This window comes from Balaenoptera borealis (assembly GCF_965194805.1).
Source record: "Balaenoptera borealis genome assembly, chromosome: 1".
NCBI lineage: Eukaryota > Metazoa > Chordata > Mammalia > Artiodactyla > Balaenopteridae > Balaenoptera > Balaenoptera borealis.
In genome coordinates this window covers 78,721,982-78,740,034 of record NC_138860.1, presented here as the reverse complement: position 1 = coordinate 78,740,034, position 18,053 = coordinate 78,721,982, and the positions used below count along the sequence as shown (strand labels likewise).

The 18,053-nt window shown below is 39.4% G+C and overlaps 2 protein-coding genes across 3 annotated transcripts; one reads left to right on the top strand and one right to left on the bottom strand.

The window, feature by feature from the left end:
* The first annotated feature begins 541 nt into the window (after positions 1–541).
* Positions 542–16,374, top strand: FCER1A (Fc epsilon receptor Ia). Of its 2 annotated transcripts, XM_082407175.1 has the most exons (6): positions 542–1,063; positions 1,478–1,498; positions 7,867–8,121; positions 9,633–9,890; positions 10,759–10,807; positions 11,363–11,581. In XM_082407175.1, the coding sequence occupies exons 1-6, from the start codon at positions 1,009–1,011 to the stop codon at positions 11,496–11,498; spliced, it is 774 nt and encodes a 257-aa protein (XP_082263301.1). In that variant the 5' UTR covers positions 542–1,008; the 3' UTR covers positions 11,499–11,581. The 2 variants fall into 2 exon arrangements, with proteins under 2 accessions (XP_082263301.1, XP_082263300.1); XM_082407174.1 differs by lacking the exon at positions 10,759–10,807 and having other exon boundaries at positions 11,363–16,374.
* LOC309635698 (olfactory receptor 10J3-like) lies at positions 15,840–17,236 on the bottom strand. Its single transcript, XM_082407263.1, has 2 exons — positions 16,385–17,236; positions 15,840–15,866 (listed from the first exon to the last, which is right to left on the bottom strand). The coding sequence occupies exon 1, from the start codon at positions 17,154–17,156 to the stop codon at positions 16,389–16,391; it is 768 nt and encodes a 255-aa protein (XP_082263389.1). The 5' UTR covers positions 17,157–17,236; the 3' UTR covers positions 15,840–15,866; positions 16,385–16,388.
* Positions 17,237–18,053: the final 817 nt, after the last annotated feature.

Here is an 18,053-nt window from a genome sequence, read left to right as displayed (position 1 = left end):
GCCAGTTTGCAGGGCAGAAGTTGAGACACAGATGTAGAGAATGGACATATGGACACCAAGGGGGGAAAACTGCGGTGGGGTGGGGATGGTGGTGTGCTGAATTGGGCGATTGGAATTGACATGTATACACTGATGTGTATAAAATTGATGCCTAATAAGAACCTGCAGTATAAAAAAACAAACAAAACAACTAATACTAAACTTTCATTGGGTTATTTGTATGGAAATATGTTAATAAAAATGTTTCAGACATTACATGAAATTTCTAAAAATCTTATATTTGTATTTGTATGGAAATATGTTAATATAAATGTTTCAGACATTACACGAAATTTCTAAAAATCTTATATTTGTATTTGTATGGAAATATGTACGGAAATATGTTAATATAAATGTTTCAGACATTACATGAAATTTCTAAAAATCTTATATGTTCTGGTATAATGTTACAAGTAATAATCCTAGTTATTACTTTAAAATGTATATCTCAGAAATAACTAATTTTCTTGTCAACTGCATTATTGTAAAGAAAAAAAAAATGTCGATAACAATGGTACCTCCTTCATAGGGTTATTGTGAGAAATGAATGAAATACCAGATGTATTTATCATAGTGCCTGGCATATATTAGGTGCTGAATAATTAACTGTTGTTGTTTTATTCTGCTCTCCCTGGCACCCTTTTCTAAGTTTGAAATGACATAGCTGTACATTGACAGACAGTTTAAGAAAGTTCTGTGCCTGTGTGCCTAGCTCTATGCCTCTTTACCACTAGATTCCAGATGTGTACACAGAGGTGGGATGGAGAGTGCAGTATGCGGGTAAATACAAAATTGCCCTATTAGGCACCACCCTGAATATTATCTACAGAGAAGGAAGCAAACCTAGGTGCAGCTGATGGGTTAATGAGATATGAAACAGAGAACATTTCCTTCTCCTTTTTAGTTTCAAGCTTACTCTAAGGCTCTAGGTCTCTCCAGGCCAGTTGGCAGCTGGCAGCCACAGAGGAAATGCCTACTGCCATGGGAACCCCTGCCCTGCTGTGGATAGCTCTGTTGCTCTTCTGTAAGTAGAGATCAGTTACCTGCCCCTGAAGGGGCCAAAATGGATTGAGGGAGCAGCTGGAGTGGGAAAGTTGATCATTTTACTGTGACTTTTTCTAGGCTATGTGCAAACCGTGGGGAATTTCCCAGGGATTCTGTAAGGAAGGCAAGCTGGATAGCAGAGGAAGTGGGGCTGAACACCATCTAAGGGGGAAGCTGGACTGAAAGTCTGGTCCTTACTATCATGCTGGCATCTTCCAGAGGGCAAGGGAGGAAAGACAGAAGCTCCTTCTTTCCCTGAGTCAGATTCCTGGAAAGATGGTTGGCCCTTAAAACTTCGTGGATGTAGACCTCATCACCATTTCCAGATCCCAGTCTTTAGGTGTCCAGAAGGCTGGGGATAGACACTAACGTATCCTCTCTGGACTTTTTGCAGCTCCAGATGGCATATCAGCAGGTGAGTCCTCTGTCCTTGTTCCCTCAGCATTTCAATGTGTCTGGGACTTGCCCTCCCTTCATTCTTTCCCTTCATCCCATCATCTATTTTCTAATGATTATTAATCTGCTCTTCCCTGTCCAACCCACTTCCACCTTGCATAATCTTCCTTTTTTCCCCCATTCAAAAGTTTCCCACATGCCACTTCATTCTCTCAAGTCACCCTTTCCTCTTTAATGCCAACAATCATGTCTGTTGAGCATCTGAGTGTCTCAGCCACTCCTCCAGCCACTATCATGTAAACTCGTTCAATCCTTTTTTTAATTTATTTTTTAATACAGCAGTTTCTTATTAGTTATCTATTTTATACATATTAGTGTATATATGTCAACCCCAATCTCTCAATTCATCCTACAACCCCCCCCCCCGCTTTCCCCCCTTTGTGTCCATACGTTTGTTCTCTACATCTGTGTCTCTATTTCTGCCTTGCAAACCAGTTCAGCTGTACCATTTTTCTAGATTCCACATATATGCGTTCATATACGATATTTGTTTTTCTCTTTCTGACTTACTCACTCTGTATGACAGTCTCTAGGTCCATCCACATCTCTACAAATGGCCCAACTTCGCTCCTTTTTATGACTGAGTAATATTCCAATGTATATATGTACCACATCTTCATTATCCATTCGTCTGTCAGTGGGCATTTAGGTTGCTTCCATGACCTGGCTATTGTAAATAGTGCTGCAATGAACATTGGGGGTGCATGTGTCTTTTTGAATTATGGTTTTCTCTGGGTATATGCCCAGTAGTGGGATTGCTGGGTCATATGGTAATTCTATTTTTAGTTTATTAGGGAACCTCCATACTGTTCCCCATAGTGGCTGTATCAATCTACATTCCCACTGACAGTGAAAGAGGGTTCCCTTTTCTCCACACCCTCTCCAGCATTTGTTGTTTGTAGATTTTCTGATGATGCTCACTCTAACTGGTGTGAGTTGATACCTCATTGTAGTTTTGATTTGCATTTCTCTAATAATTAGTGATATTGAGCATCTTTTCATGTGCTTCTTGGCCATCTGTATGTCTTCTTTGGAGAAATGTCTATTTAAGTCTTCTGCCCATTTTTTGATTGGGTTGTTTGTTTTGTTTTTGTTTTTGTTTTTTGTTTTTGTTTTTTTAATATTGAGTTGCATGAGCTGTTTATATATTTTGGAGATTAATCCTTTGTCCGTTGATTCGTTTGCAAATATTTTCTCCCATTCTGAGGGTTGTCTTTTTCATAGTTTCCTTTGCTGTGCAAAAGCTTTTAAGTTTCATTAGGTCCCATTTATTCATTTTTGTTTTTATTTCCATTACTCTAGGATGTGGATCAAAAAATATCTTGCTATGATTTATGTCAAAGAGTGTCCTTCCTATGTCTTCCTCTAAGAGTTTTATAGTGTCCAGTCTTACATGTAGGTCTTTAATCCATTTTGAATTTATTTTTGTGTATGGTGTTAGGGAGTGTTCTAATTTCATTCTTTTACATGTAGCTGTCCAGTTCTCCCAGCAACACTTATTGAAGAGACTGTCTTTTCACCATTGTATATCCTTGCCTCCTTTGTCATAGATTAGTTAACCATAGGTGTGTGGGTTTATCTCTGGGCTTTCTATCCTGTTCCATTGATCTATATTTCTGTTTTGTGCCAGTACCATATTGTCTCAATTACTGTAGCTTTGTAGTATAGTCTGAAGTCAGGGAGCCTGATTCCTCCAGCTCCGTTTTTATTTCTCAAGTTTGCTTTGGCTATTGAGGGTCTTTTGTGTCTCCATACAAATTTTAAGATTTTTTTGTTTTAGTTCCGTAAAAAAATGCCATTGGTAATTTGATAGGGATTGCATTGGATCTGTAGATTGCTTTGGGTAGTATAGTCATTTTCACAATATTGATTCTTCCAATCCAAGAACATAGTATATCTCTCCATCTGTTTGTATCATCTATGATTTCTTTCATCAGTGTTTTATAGTTTTCTGCATACAGGTCTTTTGTCTCCTTAGGAAGGTTTATTCCTAGGTATTTTATTCTTTTTGTTGCAATGGTGAATGGGATTGTTTCCTTAATTTCTCTTTCTGATCTTTCATTTTTAGTGTATAGGACTGCAAGAGATTTCTGCTCATTAATTTTGTATCCTGCAACTTTACCAAATTCATTGTTTAGCTCTAGTAGTTTTCTGGTGGCATCTTTAGGGTTCTCTATGTATAGTATCATGTTATCTGCAAACAATGACAGTTTTACTTCTTTTCCAATTTGCATTCCTTTTACTTCTTTTTCTTCTCTGATTGCCATGACTAGGACTTCCAAAACTATGTTGAATAAGAGTGGCGAGAGTGGATATCCTTGTCTCGTTCCTGATCTTAGAGGAAATGCTGTCACTTTTTTCACCATTGAGAATGATGTTTGCTGTGGGTTTGTTGTATATGGCCTTTATTATGTTGAGGTTGGTTACCCCGTGCCCACTTTCTGGAGAGTTTTTATCATAAATCGGTGTTGAATTATGTCAAAAGCCTTTTCTGCATCTATTGAGATGATCGTATGTTTTTCATTCTTCAATTTGTTAATATGGTGTATCACACTGATTGATTTGCATATATTGAAGAACCCTTGCATCCCTGGGATAAGTCCCACTTGATCATGGTGTATGATCTTTTTAAAGTGTTGTTGGATTCTGTTTGCTAGTATTTTGTTGAGGATTTTTGCATCTATATTCATCAGTGATATTGGTCTGTAATTTTCTTTTTTTGTAGTATCTTTGTCTGGTTTTGGTATCAGGGTGATGGTGGCCTTGTAAAATGAGTTTGGGAGTGTTCCTTCCTCTGCAATTTTTTGGAAGAGTTTGAGGAGGATGGGTGTTAGCTCTTCTCTAAATGTTTGATAGAATTCAGCTGTGAAGCCATCTGGTCCTGGACTTTTGTTTGTTGGAAGATTTTAAATCAGTTTCAATTTCATTACTTGTGATTGGCCTGTTCATATTTTCTATTTCTTCCTGGTTCAATCTTGGAAGGTTAAACCTTTTTAAGAATTTGTCCATTTCTTCTAGGTTGTCCATTTTTTTGGCATAGAGTTGCTTGTAGTAGTATCTTATGATGCTTTGTATTTCTGCAGTGTCCGTTGTAACTTCTCCTTTTCATTTCTAATTTTATTGACTTGAGTCCTCTCCCTCTTTTACTTGATGAGTCTGGCTAAAGGTTTATCAATTTTGTTTGTCTTCTCAAAGAACCAGCTTTTAGTTTTACTGATCTTTGCTATTGTTTTCTTTCCAATCCATTTATTTCTGCTCTGATCTTTATAATTTCTTTCCTTCTGCTAACTTGGGGGTTTTGTTTTTTCTTTCCTTAGATCCTTTAAGTGTAAGGTTAAATTGTTTATTTGAGATTTTTCTTGTTTCTTGAGGTAGGATTGTATTGCTATAAACTTCCCTCTTAGGACTGCTTTTGCTGCATCCCATAGGTTTTGGATCGTCATGTTTTCATTGTCATATCTCTCTAGGTATTTTTTGATTTCCTCTTTGATTTCTTCAGTGATCTCTTGGTTATTTAGTAACGTAGTGTTTAGCCTCCATGTGTTTGTGTTTTTTACGTTTTTTCCCCTGTAATTCATTTCTAATATCATAGCACTGTGGTTGGAAAAGATGCTTGATATGATTTCCATTTTCTTTAGTTTACCAAGGTTTGATTTGTGACCCAAGAGGTGATCTATCCTGGAGAATGTGCTGTGCGCACTTGAGAAGAAAGTGTAATCTGCTCTTTTAGGATGGAGTGTCCTATAAATGTCAATTAAATGTATCTGGCCTATTGTGTCATTTTAAGCTTGTCTTTCCTTATTAATTTTCTGTTCGGATAATCTGTTCATTGGTGTGAGGTGTTAAAGTTCTCCACTATTTCTGTGTTACTGTTGATTTCCTCTTTTATAGCTGTTAGCATCTGCCTTATTTATTGAGGTGCTCCTATGTTGTTTGAATATATAATTGTTATATCTTCTTCTTGGATTGATCCCTTGATCATTATGTAGTGTCCTTCCTTGTCTCTTGTAATATTCTTTATTTTAAAGTCTATTTTATCTGATATGAGTATTGCTACTCCAGCTTTCTTATGACTTCCATTTGCTTGGAGTATCTTTTTCCATCTCCTCACTTGCAGTCTGTATGTGTCCCTAGGTCTGAAGTGGGTCTCTTGTAGACAGCATATATATGGGTCTTGTTTTTGTATCCATTCAGCAAGCCTGTGTCTTTTAGTTGGAGCATTTAATCCATTCACATTTAAGGTAATTATTGATATGTATGTTCCTATTACCATTTTCTTAATTGTTTTGGGTTTGTTTTTGTAGGTTCTTTTCTTTTCTTGTGTTTCCCACTTAGAGAAGTTCCCTTAGCATTTTTTGTAAAGCTGGTTTGGTGGTGCTGAATTCTCTTAACTTTTGCTTGTCTGAAAAGCTTTTGATTTCTCCATCGAATCTGAATGAGATCCTTGCTGGGTAGAGTAATCTTGGTTATAGATTCTTCCTTTTCAACACTTTAAATATATCATGCCACTCGCTTCTGGCTTGTAGAGTTTCTGCTGAGAAATCAGCTGTTAACCTTATGGGAGTTCCCTTGTATGTTATTTGCCGTTTTTCCCTTGTTGCTTTTAATAATTTTACTTTTTCTTTAATTTTTGTCAATTTGATTACTATATGTCTTGGTGTGTTTCTCCTTGGGTTTATCCTGCCTGGGACTCTCTGCGCTTCCTGGACTTGGGTGGCTATTTCCTTTCCCATGTTAAGGAAGTTTTCAACTATAATCTCTTCAAGTATTTTCTCGGTTCCTTTTTCTCTCTTTTCTCCTTCTGAGACCCTTATAATGAGGATGTTGGTGCATTTAATGTTGTCCCAGAAGTCTCTTAGGCTGTCTTCACTTCTTTTCATTCTTTTCTCTTTATTCTATTCCACAGCAGTGAATTCCACCATCCTGTCTTCAGGTCACTTATCCGTTCTTCTGCTTCAGTTATTCTGCTATTGATTCCTTCTGGTGTATTTTTCATTTCAGTTATTATATTGTTGATCTCTGTTTGGTTGTTCTTTAATTCTTCTAGGTGTTTGTTCTTTAATTCTTCTAGGTCTTTGTTAAACATTTCCTGTATCTTCTTGATCTTTGCCTCCATTCTTTTTCTGAGGTCCTGGATCATTTTCACTATCATTACTCTGAATTCTTTTTCTGGAAGGTTGCCTATCTCCACTTCATTTAGTTGTTTTTCTGGGGTTTTATCTTGTTCCTTCATCTGGTAAATAGTCCTCTGGCTTTTCATTTTGTCTATCTTTCTGTGAATGTGGTTTTTGTTCCACAGGCTGCAGGATTGTAGTTCCTCTTGCTTCTGCTCTGCTTGTGTTGGAGGGTCTCCTGCAGGGGGCTGGGGAGGGGGGGTGGATGGTGGCTGTGTCTCACCACAGGGACAAGGACACTGGCAGCAGAAGTTCTGGGATGCACTCCTTGGCATGAGCCCTCCCAGCATCCACCATTAACCCCACCAAAGAGCCTGTAGTCCTCGTTCATTTCTTACACCATCATCGCTATTATTATTATTGCCATTTTATAATTGAGGATGCTGAAACTCAGATTAAGTGATTTGCTGGAGGTTACACAGCTAACAAAGGACTGGATTGTAACATAAGTCCCTTGAATCCAAGTCTTTCAGCAGCATCATCTCTTCCTCATCACCACCTGGCTGCTTCCGAAGTTTCTGTTCAAATTTGTACCACATCTCTTTGTCCCTGAAAGCCTTTTAAGACTGATCCTCTTGGTGCTTCTCACTACCATCCAGAATTGACATATATTTTTAATTCCATATTCACTCACAATTAAATAGTCATAAAACTTTAAAGCTGGGAGAGATCATGTATTTCATCTAGTCCAATACCTTAATTCATCCATTATTCACTCATTCATCAACTCAATAAATATGTAATGAACACTTACTATGTAATAGTCACTGTGCTGAGTTATGGTTGAACATCACAGACATAATCTCTGCCTGAAGAGACTGCAGCCTTCATTTACAGATATTGGAACTGAAATCTAGAGAATTAGAGGGAGCTATCCTACATCACATAGTAAATTTGCTTGTTTGTTTTTGAATATCCTGAATTTGTGTCTTATGTTTCTCCTTAGGTTGGGAGCTTTGTGGGGTCACAACACCCTTTTCTCCTTCCTTTAATCCTAGGAATCAGGGCAGTTTCTTATTACCAATGGTATAAGTAAGGGTAGACTGGTCATTGATTGTCTGACTATTGGTATGTCTGTACTTTGGAGGCTGTACAGTTTTCAATGATATTTTCCCCCTTCTATATCTCTTTCCACAATCTGCTCTTCTCAAAGCCATCTGGAAATCTAAGGTATCCTTGAATCCCCCATGGAACAGAGTATTTAGGGGAGAGAATGTGACTCTTGCATGTAGAGGGAACAATTCCCTTGAAGATGACTCCACTTTGTGGATCCACAACAAAAATCCTTTGGAAGTAAAAACTTCACGTTGGGACATCGTGAATGCAAGCATCCAGGACAATGGGGAATATAGATGCCAAAACAAAGGAGTTATCATGAGTGAACCTGTGTACCTAGATGTCATCAGTGGTAAGTTCAGGGTTATGGAAATATCAGTTCTCTCATGTGAGGAATGGCCCATCCGAAGATGGGGAGAAAGCAAGTTATTCCAAGGCTTAGGGCACCAAGGTGGGACTCAGGGTCTCTCACCAGACCTGTCCATCTCTCTTCTTCTACCTCTACTCCTTCTGTCTGCCATTCTGCCTTCTTTCAAGATTCTGGCAATCTCCCAGTGTTACTCCTCTACTCTATTTCCCTTCTGACTATCTTTTCTACATAGGTGCAGATGCGTGTTTTATAGTCAAATGGCATGTTGGATATGTGAACATTGCAAAGAGCTGTATATGTTAAATAGGATCAAAAGATTGATTTAAAGATTTGCTCTGCAATTTCTATGTATCACAACCTGAATATTAAGTTGCCATCTTCATTTTGAAAGATCTCTCTGTACATTCCTCATGTCCTCTGCTTTTACTTCAGAACAAATCTTATGTTTGCTTCATCTTTATCACTCTTCTACTGTCAACAATTAGTGCAGCATGTTCAGGCACATGTGGGTTAGTTCGTAAATGTTGAATGAACAAAGCAATGATTTTATTTGCATGGCTAGCTCATTGTTATATTTTGCTTTATATTTTTAAATAAAAAAATATTTTAAAGCATAAACATACTTTGTATTTTTCTCTAGTAAAAAGAGATGTTTCAACAGCTGTATACAAATTCCAAATAGAAACTAAAGCAGTGTAAAATATCTTCTTTATTTCTTTGGAGTAGATTCTAGAAAAGTCCTCAAGGATTGCTCCTAAATAAAATATGCTTGTGCAACCTAACCACATTTCCACTGAAGAGTCTCCTTTGGTGAATACTTTTCAGTTCTTAAAATGACATTAGCCATGCAACCTGACTCATATTTTACTGACTCATTGACAAACGTTGGTTGAGAAACTACCAACTCCTAAGTATTGTGTTAGGCACTGGAAATACGATGTAAGGAACAGACATGCCTCAGACCTCTGAAGTATAGAGCCCAATGAGGAAAAGGACATCCAATCAGTAATTACACAAATAACTAATTAAAAGTGTGATACATGTTCTGAAGAAGTCAGAGGCTAACTGTGACTAATAGAACTGGGAAGCACCTATAAGGTTAGAGAGGACAAAACAGACACTCTCCTAGGCTAAGACTCCCCAGGCAGAGTAGGTTTATTTCCCCCTTAGTGACTAAATGCAACAATGGAGCTGAGTGGGATAATGGGTTTCAGACCTTCTACGGGTGGGCTCATTAGAAAGGTCAGCGATGTTGTGGTCCCAGAATTACTTTTCAGGAGGAGAGAGGATTTATCAATAGAGGAGACAGGCTGTAAGCATTATTTTGTGTTTCCTTTTTATTGACCTTATGAGCCAAGAAATGGGTTAATGATAAAAGTTTCTGACACACACTCTCTGCATGACCTCTTTTATCTATTTTTTTAATTTTATTTTTATTTATTATTAATTTTATCTATCATTGTTGAATAAATGACATAACAAATGCTCTTCAGACTGGCTGCTCCTTCAGGCCTCTGCTGAGATGGTGTTGGAGGGTGAGCACCTCTTCCTCAGGTGCCACGGCTGGAGGAATCTGAATGTCTACAAGGTGACTTACTTCAAGAATGACAAAGCCCTTAAGTACTGGTATGAGAACCACAACATCTCCATTACCAACGCCACAACAGGGGACAGTGGCACCTATTACTGCATGGGCACAATTCAGCAGATACGCTATACTTCTAATCACCTCATCATTAAAATTCAAAAAGGTAAGTTGGTGAAGGAAAAGGAAGGAGTCCATAGAAGGGGAAAGGAGAAAGAATATTTGAGCCTAAAGTGATAGCAGCTGTAGAATGGGGGCCGCTGTGATTCCTTGGAAAGTCTATTAGACTTGCAATGAGGGCACCAGGGGTAGAGTGTATCCCTCAGTCTGTCTTAGATTCCTTACTTGTTCAATGGCAACAGTGATACCTGCTCACATTGAATTTTTATAAATATTAAATGTAATATTTGTGAAATGGATTGTTAAATACTAGCCAAGCAAAGTCATCTGTTGCTCCTGGGGAGAAACTTATATTTATCAAATTGAAAGAGAGTTTCAAAGTTGAAGGAACAAAGGCTATAAAGAGCTTGAAGAGTCTATTCTAGCCTAGGAGGGATGGGAAAGGAAACCAACAAGTCAATAGGTTGTGTGCCTGTGAATTAGGAGATGAGAGAGAGGGCTTGATGAGGAAAGAATAGGCAGGTGGGCTGCCTCTCTAGCCAGTGAAAAAGGCTGCTCTTTCCAAACTTCATATAAAAAAGTGAGCCTTTGAAATATTTGTCTTGCAATGAAGAAATCAGACTTTTGCTTGGTGGACTTTGCCCATGTTAATATCTTAAAAAGCATGAGACCAGAAGCCAGAATTAAGCTCTAATGGTTGCTCTCTGTTAACTAATTTGAGACCTGTTATTTTATTGTTGCTGGGCTTCTAGTACCCTTATTTGTAAACTAAAGGATTTGGACTAGACTCCACTAGAATCACGTGGGGAACTAAAAAAAAAAAAAAAAATTGGTGTCTGCATATCATCCCTTGAGATTCTGATTTAATTGGTTTGGAATGAGGCCTAGGCATCAGTATTTAAAATCTCTTTCAGGTAATGGTAATATGCAGCCAGTGCTGAGAGCCATCAGTCTAAGTGATCTGTAAGTAATTTCTGGCTGTAATATTCTAGGGTTCTATAATTCTAGAGCAATCACAAAAAATCAATACTTTGCAAATAGGGTAATGGAATCACAAAACAGTGGGATTGGAAGGCAACTTAAATATGATCTAGTCCAATATCTTCATTTCACCCAACAGACATGCAATAAATGATGACTCATTGATTGATTGATTGAGAAATAAGGCACTGGTGACCCCCTGCCCTCATTCTGTCTCCTTTCCACCTCTGAATCATATGTGGATGTTGGTCTTGTCAGCTCCAAGGAAGTGGCCATCTTTCCTATGACCCTTCCCCTTGGGCATACTGGCTAGACAAACCATTAGACAGGGGCTGTGGGGGAAATACTCAGGACTCCCTAGGGCTCCAGGGGACACAGACTGAGGAACCCAAACTCATGAGTGTTTTCTCTCTCCTCCTGGATGCCATATCATGCTAGAAAATGAAAGACCATGTTGGGTCCTTCTCTTAGGGAGGATGACACCCTTAAACTCATTTTTCAGTTTCTAATATGAGTTATGTTTCTTGTTGCATCTAGATTCCACTCCAGCTCCCCAAAGCAAATATTTCTGGCTACAATTTCTTATCCCATTGTTGGTGAAGATTCTGTTTGTTGTGGACACATGTTTGTTTATCTCGACCCAGCAGCAGTTCACATTTCTCTTGAAGATTAAGAGAACCAGGAAAGGCAACAGACTTATGGACCCACAGCCCAGACCAGAACCCCCAAAGAACTGATGTTACTGCTCAAGAAATATCTGCAATAGCAATTTCTTTCTGGCATTAGCAATTGCTTCTTAATGGTTAAACACAGCTCACAAGGTACCAAGTGCTCAAGGCTTTACAGAACTGCTTCATTAAACCAATCAAAACTGGTCAAGTGACATGTAATAGTAAGTGCTAAATAAACATCAATTAAATAAGTAAAAGAATGAATAGATTCATTTATTAGTATTAAAAGAGACGTACAACTTGAATAAAAGAAGTATGAAACCACGTAACATGACGTTCCTAAGTATTTGAGGCTTGCTAATTTCTTTTCTGCTTCTAGAGGCAAGAACCATGAAGTTCTAGATTAGAAATGTTCTCTCTTCTAATGTTCTCTCCATTGTAAGTCTGAGCTAGGAATGAGAAGACATGGTAGGATGCTGATGAAGTTGATCATTTTTATGCTCTCTCTTCAACTTAGTATCATATGAACTTCTAGTTCTTGGCAGAACCTGGGGCAGGCTTGAGCCGTAGGTCTCTGGGGATGAGGCTCAGTCTAAGATTTCCCTGTGATTGTTTCACTCCTCTAATATCTCCCCAATTTAAATCTTGTATACCCTCTTGCAACACCTGAATTAAGCATCTTAGCGAAATTCTAGCAAATAATAATCATAACTCTCACTCTGAAAACAGTCCAGGACTGAATAAGATCTCAGACAAAGACACAATCTTTGATCTCCCACCCACACCCCACCTCTGCTTATGGAGACAGTTATAGTGGGGGCCTGGGGAAAGCATCAGGGAGGAGAGGCAACATACTATCAGTACTGACCAAGAGTTCACAACAGGCAACGGACGATCAGAGCACCTTTAGTTTACCTGTGTTTTCGAACAATTGATAACGTAACATAAGGAAGAAGTGAAATAGGGGGGAAATTTGTAAATATCCATGAGACTGACAAGGCCCATTTTCTCTGAAGGATGTTTGGGGCCATAAAGCAGAGAATAATTATTAAAGCTTTTTAAAAATATATATAGGTATTTGATGTTGAGGTGGGGTAAATTTTCCCCTTGACCTCTCTTGAGTTTTTGTGGCTGAACTAATAATAAAATCTACACAAGACAAATTAGCAAGAGAAATAGTAATACTTTTTAATTCATGTGCACAGAGGTCTCATAGAAATGGGACCTAAAAAGGGGTCAAAGTAGGCAGCTTTTATACTTTTTAGACAAAGAAATGATACATTTGAGAGGAATTGACAGGACAAAGAAGCTTAGGTTTGGGGTGCTCAATTCATGAAGAATCTAAACAGAGTTTGGGCTTGAGGTGGTAAATAAAATAAGTAACAAGGTTTGTTTATATAGGCTTCTAAGCCCTGAATTCCCTCTCTCTGGCAATAAGGGTGTCCTTCTACCTCCAGATGCAAGGAGTATACCTCTCATGTGCGAGATTTATTTCCTACTTTCAGGAAGACAGAAATATATATGGAAAATGAAAAAATAGGAGGATATATCCTTTTTCATATTCTTTTCCATTATGGTTTATCACAGGATATCGAATATAGTTCCCTGTGCTATACAGTAGGACCTTGTTGTTTATCCATTCTATATATAATAGTTTGCATCTGCTAATCCCAAACTCCCAATCCATCCATCCCTGATTCTTAAGTAACTTTAATTCAAAATAATCGATATGTCATTGTGGCATATTTAGGGGCAGCCCACCCTGAGTCCCAACACTGGTATGAACCTCCTTAACACTGTCCCTTTTTTAAAAATCATTTCAGAGAGACAGGAAATGACCAGATTCTCAGGGAACAGCCTTGGTACTTGGCTTTGTGTAAAGAAGCCTGATGAGTGGAGAAGAGATTTTTCCTGCAACCATAGGCCAGGAAAAGTCCCTACAGGAAGCTCCTTGGTGTTGTTCCTGGACACTTCCCTACCTTTAAGGAAAGACAGGAGGTCTGTTAGATGTTACAGCCTTGAGACCACAGTCTTACAGAACATTCATTAACAACATCTTGCCTCACAGTGTTTTACACACAGTTATGCATCAGGCTAGACAGCAAGTTACTTACTCCTTTATATGGTCTGAGGCCAAGTGACCCAGAGTTAAGAATTGAGAGAGACTGAACATGGATAGAAAGTCGAGGCTTTATAAGCTTCAGATACATCTTCTGAGGGATTTTCTGAGTCTCTGAGTGACTTTTACCTCTATTTTCACTTTTTCACATTTTCACTTTACCTCCAATTCACTTTTACCTCCATTTTCATCCTCACTCCCACCTTGCAAGGGCTATGGACAGAGCACAGACCTGGAAGTTCGAGCTGTTGTTAATCAGCTATGTGACTGGGGCAAGTTCTTGCCAGCCTCTGAGATTCCATTTCTTCTTTGCAACAAGGGGCGTTTGGATTAGGTGGTCTCTAAGCTCCCTTTGAGCCCATTTTGTCCTTCATTACGTGGGAACCCAGTTCTATGTGGTGACCTCCCAGCACAAAGGCTCAGAACACATTCCCAAAAAAGCTCCAGTGTGAATTTCTCCTTCATCCTCTACACACTGGTCTCTCCCTTCATTGTGCTCTCCCATGTATCTAAATTTCAGGTTCATATGAGACTTATGTCTACCATTTATTTCCACCTTTTTTCTTCCTGATATTCATACATCTGTTCCATAGGGAATGTGGAACACACAGTGAGGTCTTGAGTATTTTGTGGACCCCCAAAATATGGCATTTATAAAAGTGTTTTTTATTTTAATATACATAAAGTCTATCTGTGCCAGAGAGGAAGTATGGATGTTATACAAATGATTAGAATAGAAATAATTCACCCCAGCTTCACCCTTGGGGTTTCCTCTGTTACCTCCAATATCTTACCAGATTGGCCTAGGCCAGTCCATAGAGCAAATTTCTTTCCCATGATTGCTGTTCCAAATTGTCTGCTACAAAATGTCACAAACTCCTAATAATTAGCATTGGTTTTTGGAAATCAAGTTGGTAGCTCCCTACTAGTGGCCAATGGAAGACAAATTTCCTTGGCTACCTCAAGAGTGGAAACTCGGACAAAAGATACACCTTGTATTTTGGGAAATTGAGTACTTGAAGAAGAGCTCTGCTCTTTCTCTCTTCTCATTAAATGGGAAATGGGACAACAAGAGCATCTCCTTGAAGTCAGAGATGGAAGCTTTATGCTGAGAATGGCAGAGGTACTCGCCAGCCTGGATGCCCAGAGAAACTCATAGAGTAGTATTGTCTCCCTGCCTTAAGTTGTCTACCCAGCCATGGACAGTTAGTTACCAAGCCAAAGTCCCTATCTGGTGCCTTATCAGAAACTGACACTGGTCATCAGACCATTACCTAACAGCTTTATCTAGACTAAGCAGAACACAACGCAAAAAAAAAAAAAAAAAAAAAAAAAAAAAATTTAACTGTTTTTTGGCTATCCTTGGCTATCCTAACAGAAATAAACTGACTATCTTTTCTAGAAATCTGGTCACAAAGGCAAAGATATCTTTTATCTCTGGTCAGATAGCACACATCAGTGTTTCTTGGCAAAGCTAGACATGTTAACTTGACTTAGAAGATTTGTTAATTTCCACTGGCTTGTCCTATCCTCAGCACCCAGCTAACTTCATGACACTCTTACAAGTGAAATCTTGCCTCTGCAGCGTCACCCCATGGGATCAGCTGGATTCTGGAGACTGCAAGAACTGGGTTTGAAACTCAGGTTATACCTGTTCTTCAGTATAGAAGGCCAGAGTGGAGTGGAAGGATGAGGGAGAGAGGACCTTGGCATACGCCTTCACCTTCTGTGATGCTCAAACACGAACTGCTGTTTTTTAACTCAGGTTTTAAGTTGGGAGTATCTAAGAAGAAATTTCTGAAGATTAACCTCTGACAGCTTAGGAACTTACTGGAAAATTTTTTCATTAAGTCAAGCTTCAGATTTCTGCTCATTAATAAATAATTTCAGAAGTTGTAGTTAAAGTGCTTACATTTATAACACTATTTCAAAGATTTAGGTCTACCCTGCAAAAGGAACTATGATTTTGCTTGGCTTCTTCCAGTCTCCATCCTCTTTCACTCCTGCATTGGAGATATGAAAAGCATTGAACTGTTCAGCATGCTCTCCTTTCCAAATTGGAGTTTTCTCACCTAGGCATCTTGGGACTATGGACAACCCACCTCTGTGTGCTAGTAGCTGATGATTGCTTTCCCACACTTGTACTCCTCATTTCCAGGAACGGTCAGTTAGGGCAGTTCTATCCACTTGGAGAGTGTTGGGTTTGTTTGTTTGTTTGTTTGTTTTTTTGGCCTTCTGAAGAGTCCTCAGGCTGTGATGAGATATTAATAAGAAGCAAAAACAGATTACAAGAAAACCTTCAACGTCCACAGAAAAGGACATGCATGTGTCTCCACACTTATTTGTTACAATTTTGCATAAATTACTCACACACCCTTAACAACAACAGAGGTTTTTCTGAGGTGGTTTCCAAACACTTTGTTCATTAGCTTTTTAGAACCTTGATGGATTTTGTGCTTTACTGGAGTTGTATAACCCAATATATTCTCAGGGCATATGTAGATGTGTACATGGGTGTGTAGCAGAACATAGGTATGAGTGACCCAGGCAGGTAAATATTTCCCCTCTATTATTAAGTGTATGCTAAGTCATTTTCTATCCTCTCTAAAGGAGGGCACAGAGAACCATGACTAGCTCAAATGGAAGCCTACAGTTTTAGCACCCAATTCAATTTAGTCTATTCTTCTTGATCCCATACTTAAAGGTATTATTGATAGAGCATTAAAATTAATACATATTTACAAAATGAAAGAAAAGGCCTTCAACAACCTCCTCACTGAGAGGAAGAGGGGCTTTTGCCCCTGGCTCTGCACAGAGCATCTTTGACCTTCTTGTTCCTCAGGCTGTACACGACGGGGTTCAGCAGAGGAGTGATGACAGTGTTGGTCACTGAGATGAGTCTGTCCTGCCCCAGGGAACTCTGGGACTTAGGCTTCAGGTAAATGATGGAGGCACAGCCATAGTGGATGATGATCACTGTGAGGTGGGAGGCGCAGGTAGCAAAGGCCTTCTTCTGATCCTCAGCTGAAACAATCTTGAGGATGGTGGAGATGATGAGGACATAGGAGATAAAGACCAGGCCCATGGGTAGAATAAGGACAAAAACACTGACAACAAAGTTGATGATCTCATTGACAGTGGTGTCTGTGCAGGTCAGCTTCAGCAGGGGTCTCATGTCACAGAAGAAGTGAGAGATGACAAAGGCATCACAGAAGGGCAGGCCAAAAAGAGACGTTACCTGGACAATGGCCATACCCAGGCCAATTCCCAGGGACCCAGATGCCAACTGGATACAGGACTCTTTAGCCATGATGACTGAATACTGTAGTGGGTTGCAGATGGCCACATAGCAATCATACCCCATGGCTGTGAGCAGGAAGCAGTTATTGATACCAAAGGTGAGACAGAAGGAGAGTTGAGTGGCACAGCCTTGGATAGAAATGGGCTGATGAGGACTCAGGGGGCCAGAAAGCATACAGGGAATGATAGCCACAGAGTAGCAGGTCTCAGAGATGGACAGCATGCTCAGGAAAAAGTACATGGGAGTATAGAGGTGACGGTCCAGGTGAATAACAGTCACAATAATGACACTGCCAAAGAGAGTCAGCAGGTACAAAGTTAGAAAGAGAACAAAGAAACCAAGCCTGTGCTGCCAACTAAAGCTGAGGAAACCTTCAAAAAGGAACTCAGTCACAGCAGTGGAGTTTGGCTTTAGCAATGAGGGAGGTCTAGGTTTAAAAGAGCTGGGCAAAGGAAAGAAATGTGTGATGAGTTAATCCTGAAAGACAGTAGGCTGGACCAAGGCCTTCAGTAAAGGGTATGTCCATCCTCTGAGCAATGCCCAAGACCTCAAGGGTCATCAGTGTTCAGCTGTTGGTCACTTGCTCAGAGCCATCACCTTCCCCCCACCCTCTTCTTTGTTACTATGGAAGTGTTACCCCAGGACCCTGGGGTTGATGGCAGAGATAGATCTGAGAAGGAAAGTACAGACACATCAAAAGGCAAATTTGTAGAAATAATTACCTAGCCATTGAAGAGGTGAGTCCAGGTCCATGAAGAAGCCCAGTTCTATAGTTCCTCCTCCAATACTCTTGATTTAGCCCTCTAAGCATCCAGTGAGGAACAGTAACCTAAGTGAAAGACAAAAGATACCTGAGGCTGATAACCTTTCAACACTGTCAAAATGCACTGTCAATATCAAATGTCCCATGAAGGTCCTAGAGTGGCTTCTCCTCCCCAGAACCCTAGGTCCTAGGCTTCACTTCCCTAAGCCCTGCACTAAAATCTACTGTGATCATGAAAGACTCAAAAAGGGAGCACTTCTAGATATTCTAAGGCCATGCAGGTATTTAGCTTATTTCCATGAATTCTAGCCAAAGGCAGGAGAGAGGCTGGAATAAATCTGAGGATATCCCTTCAAGTCGCTTCAAGTAGGGAA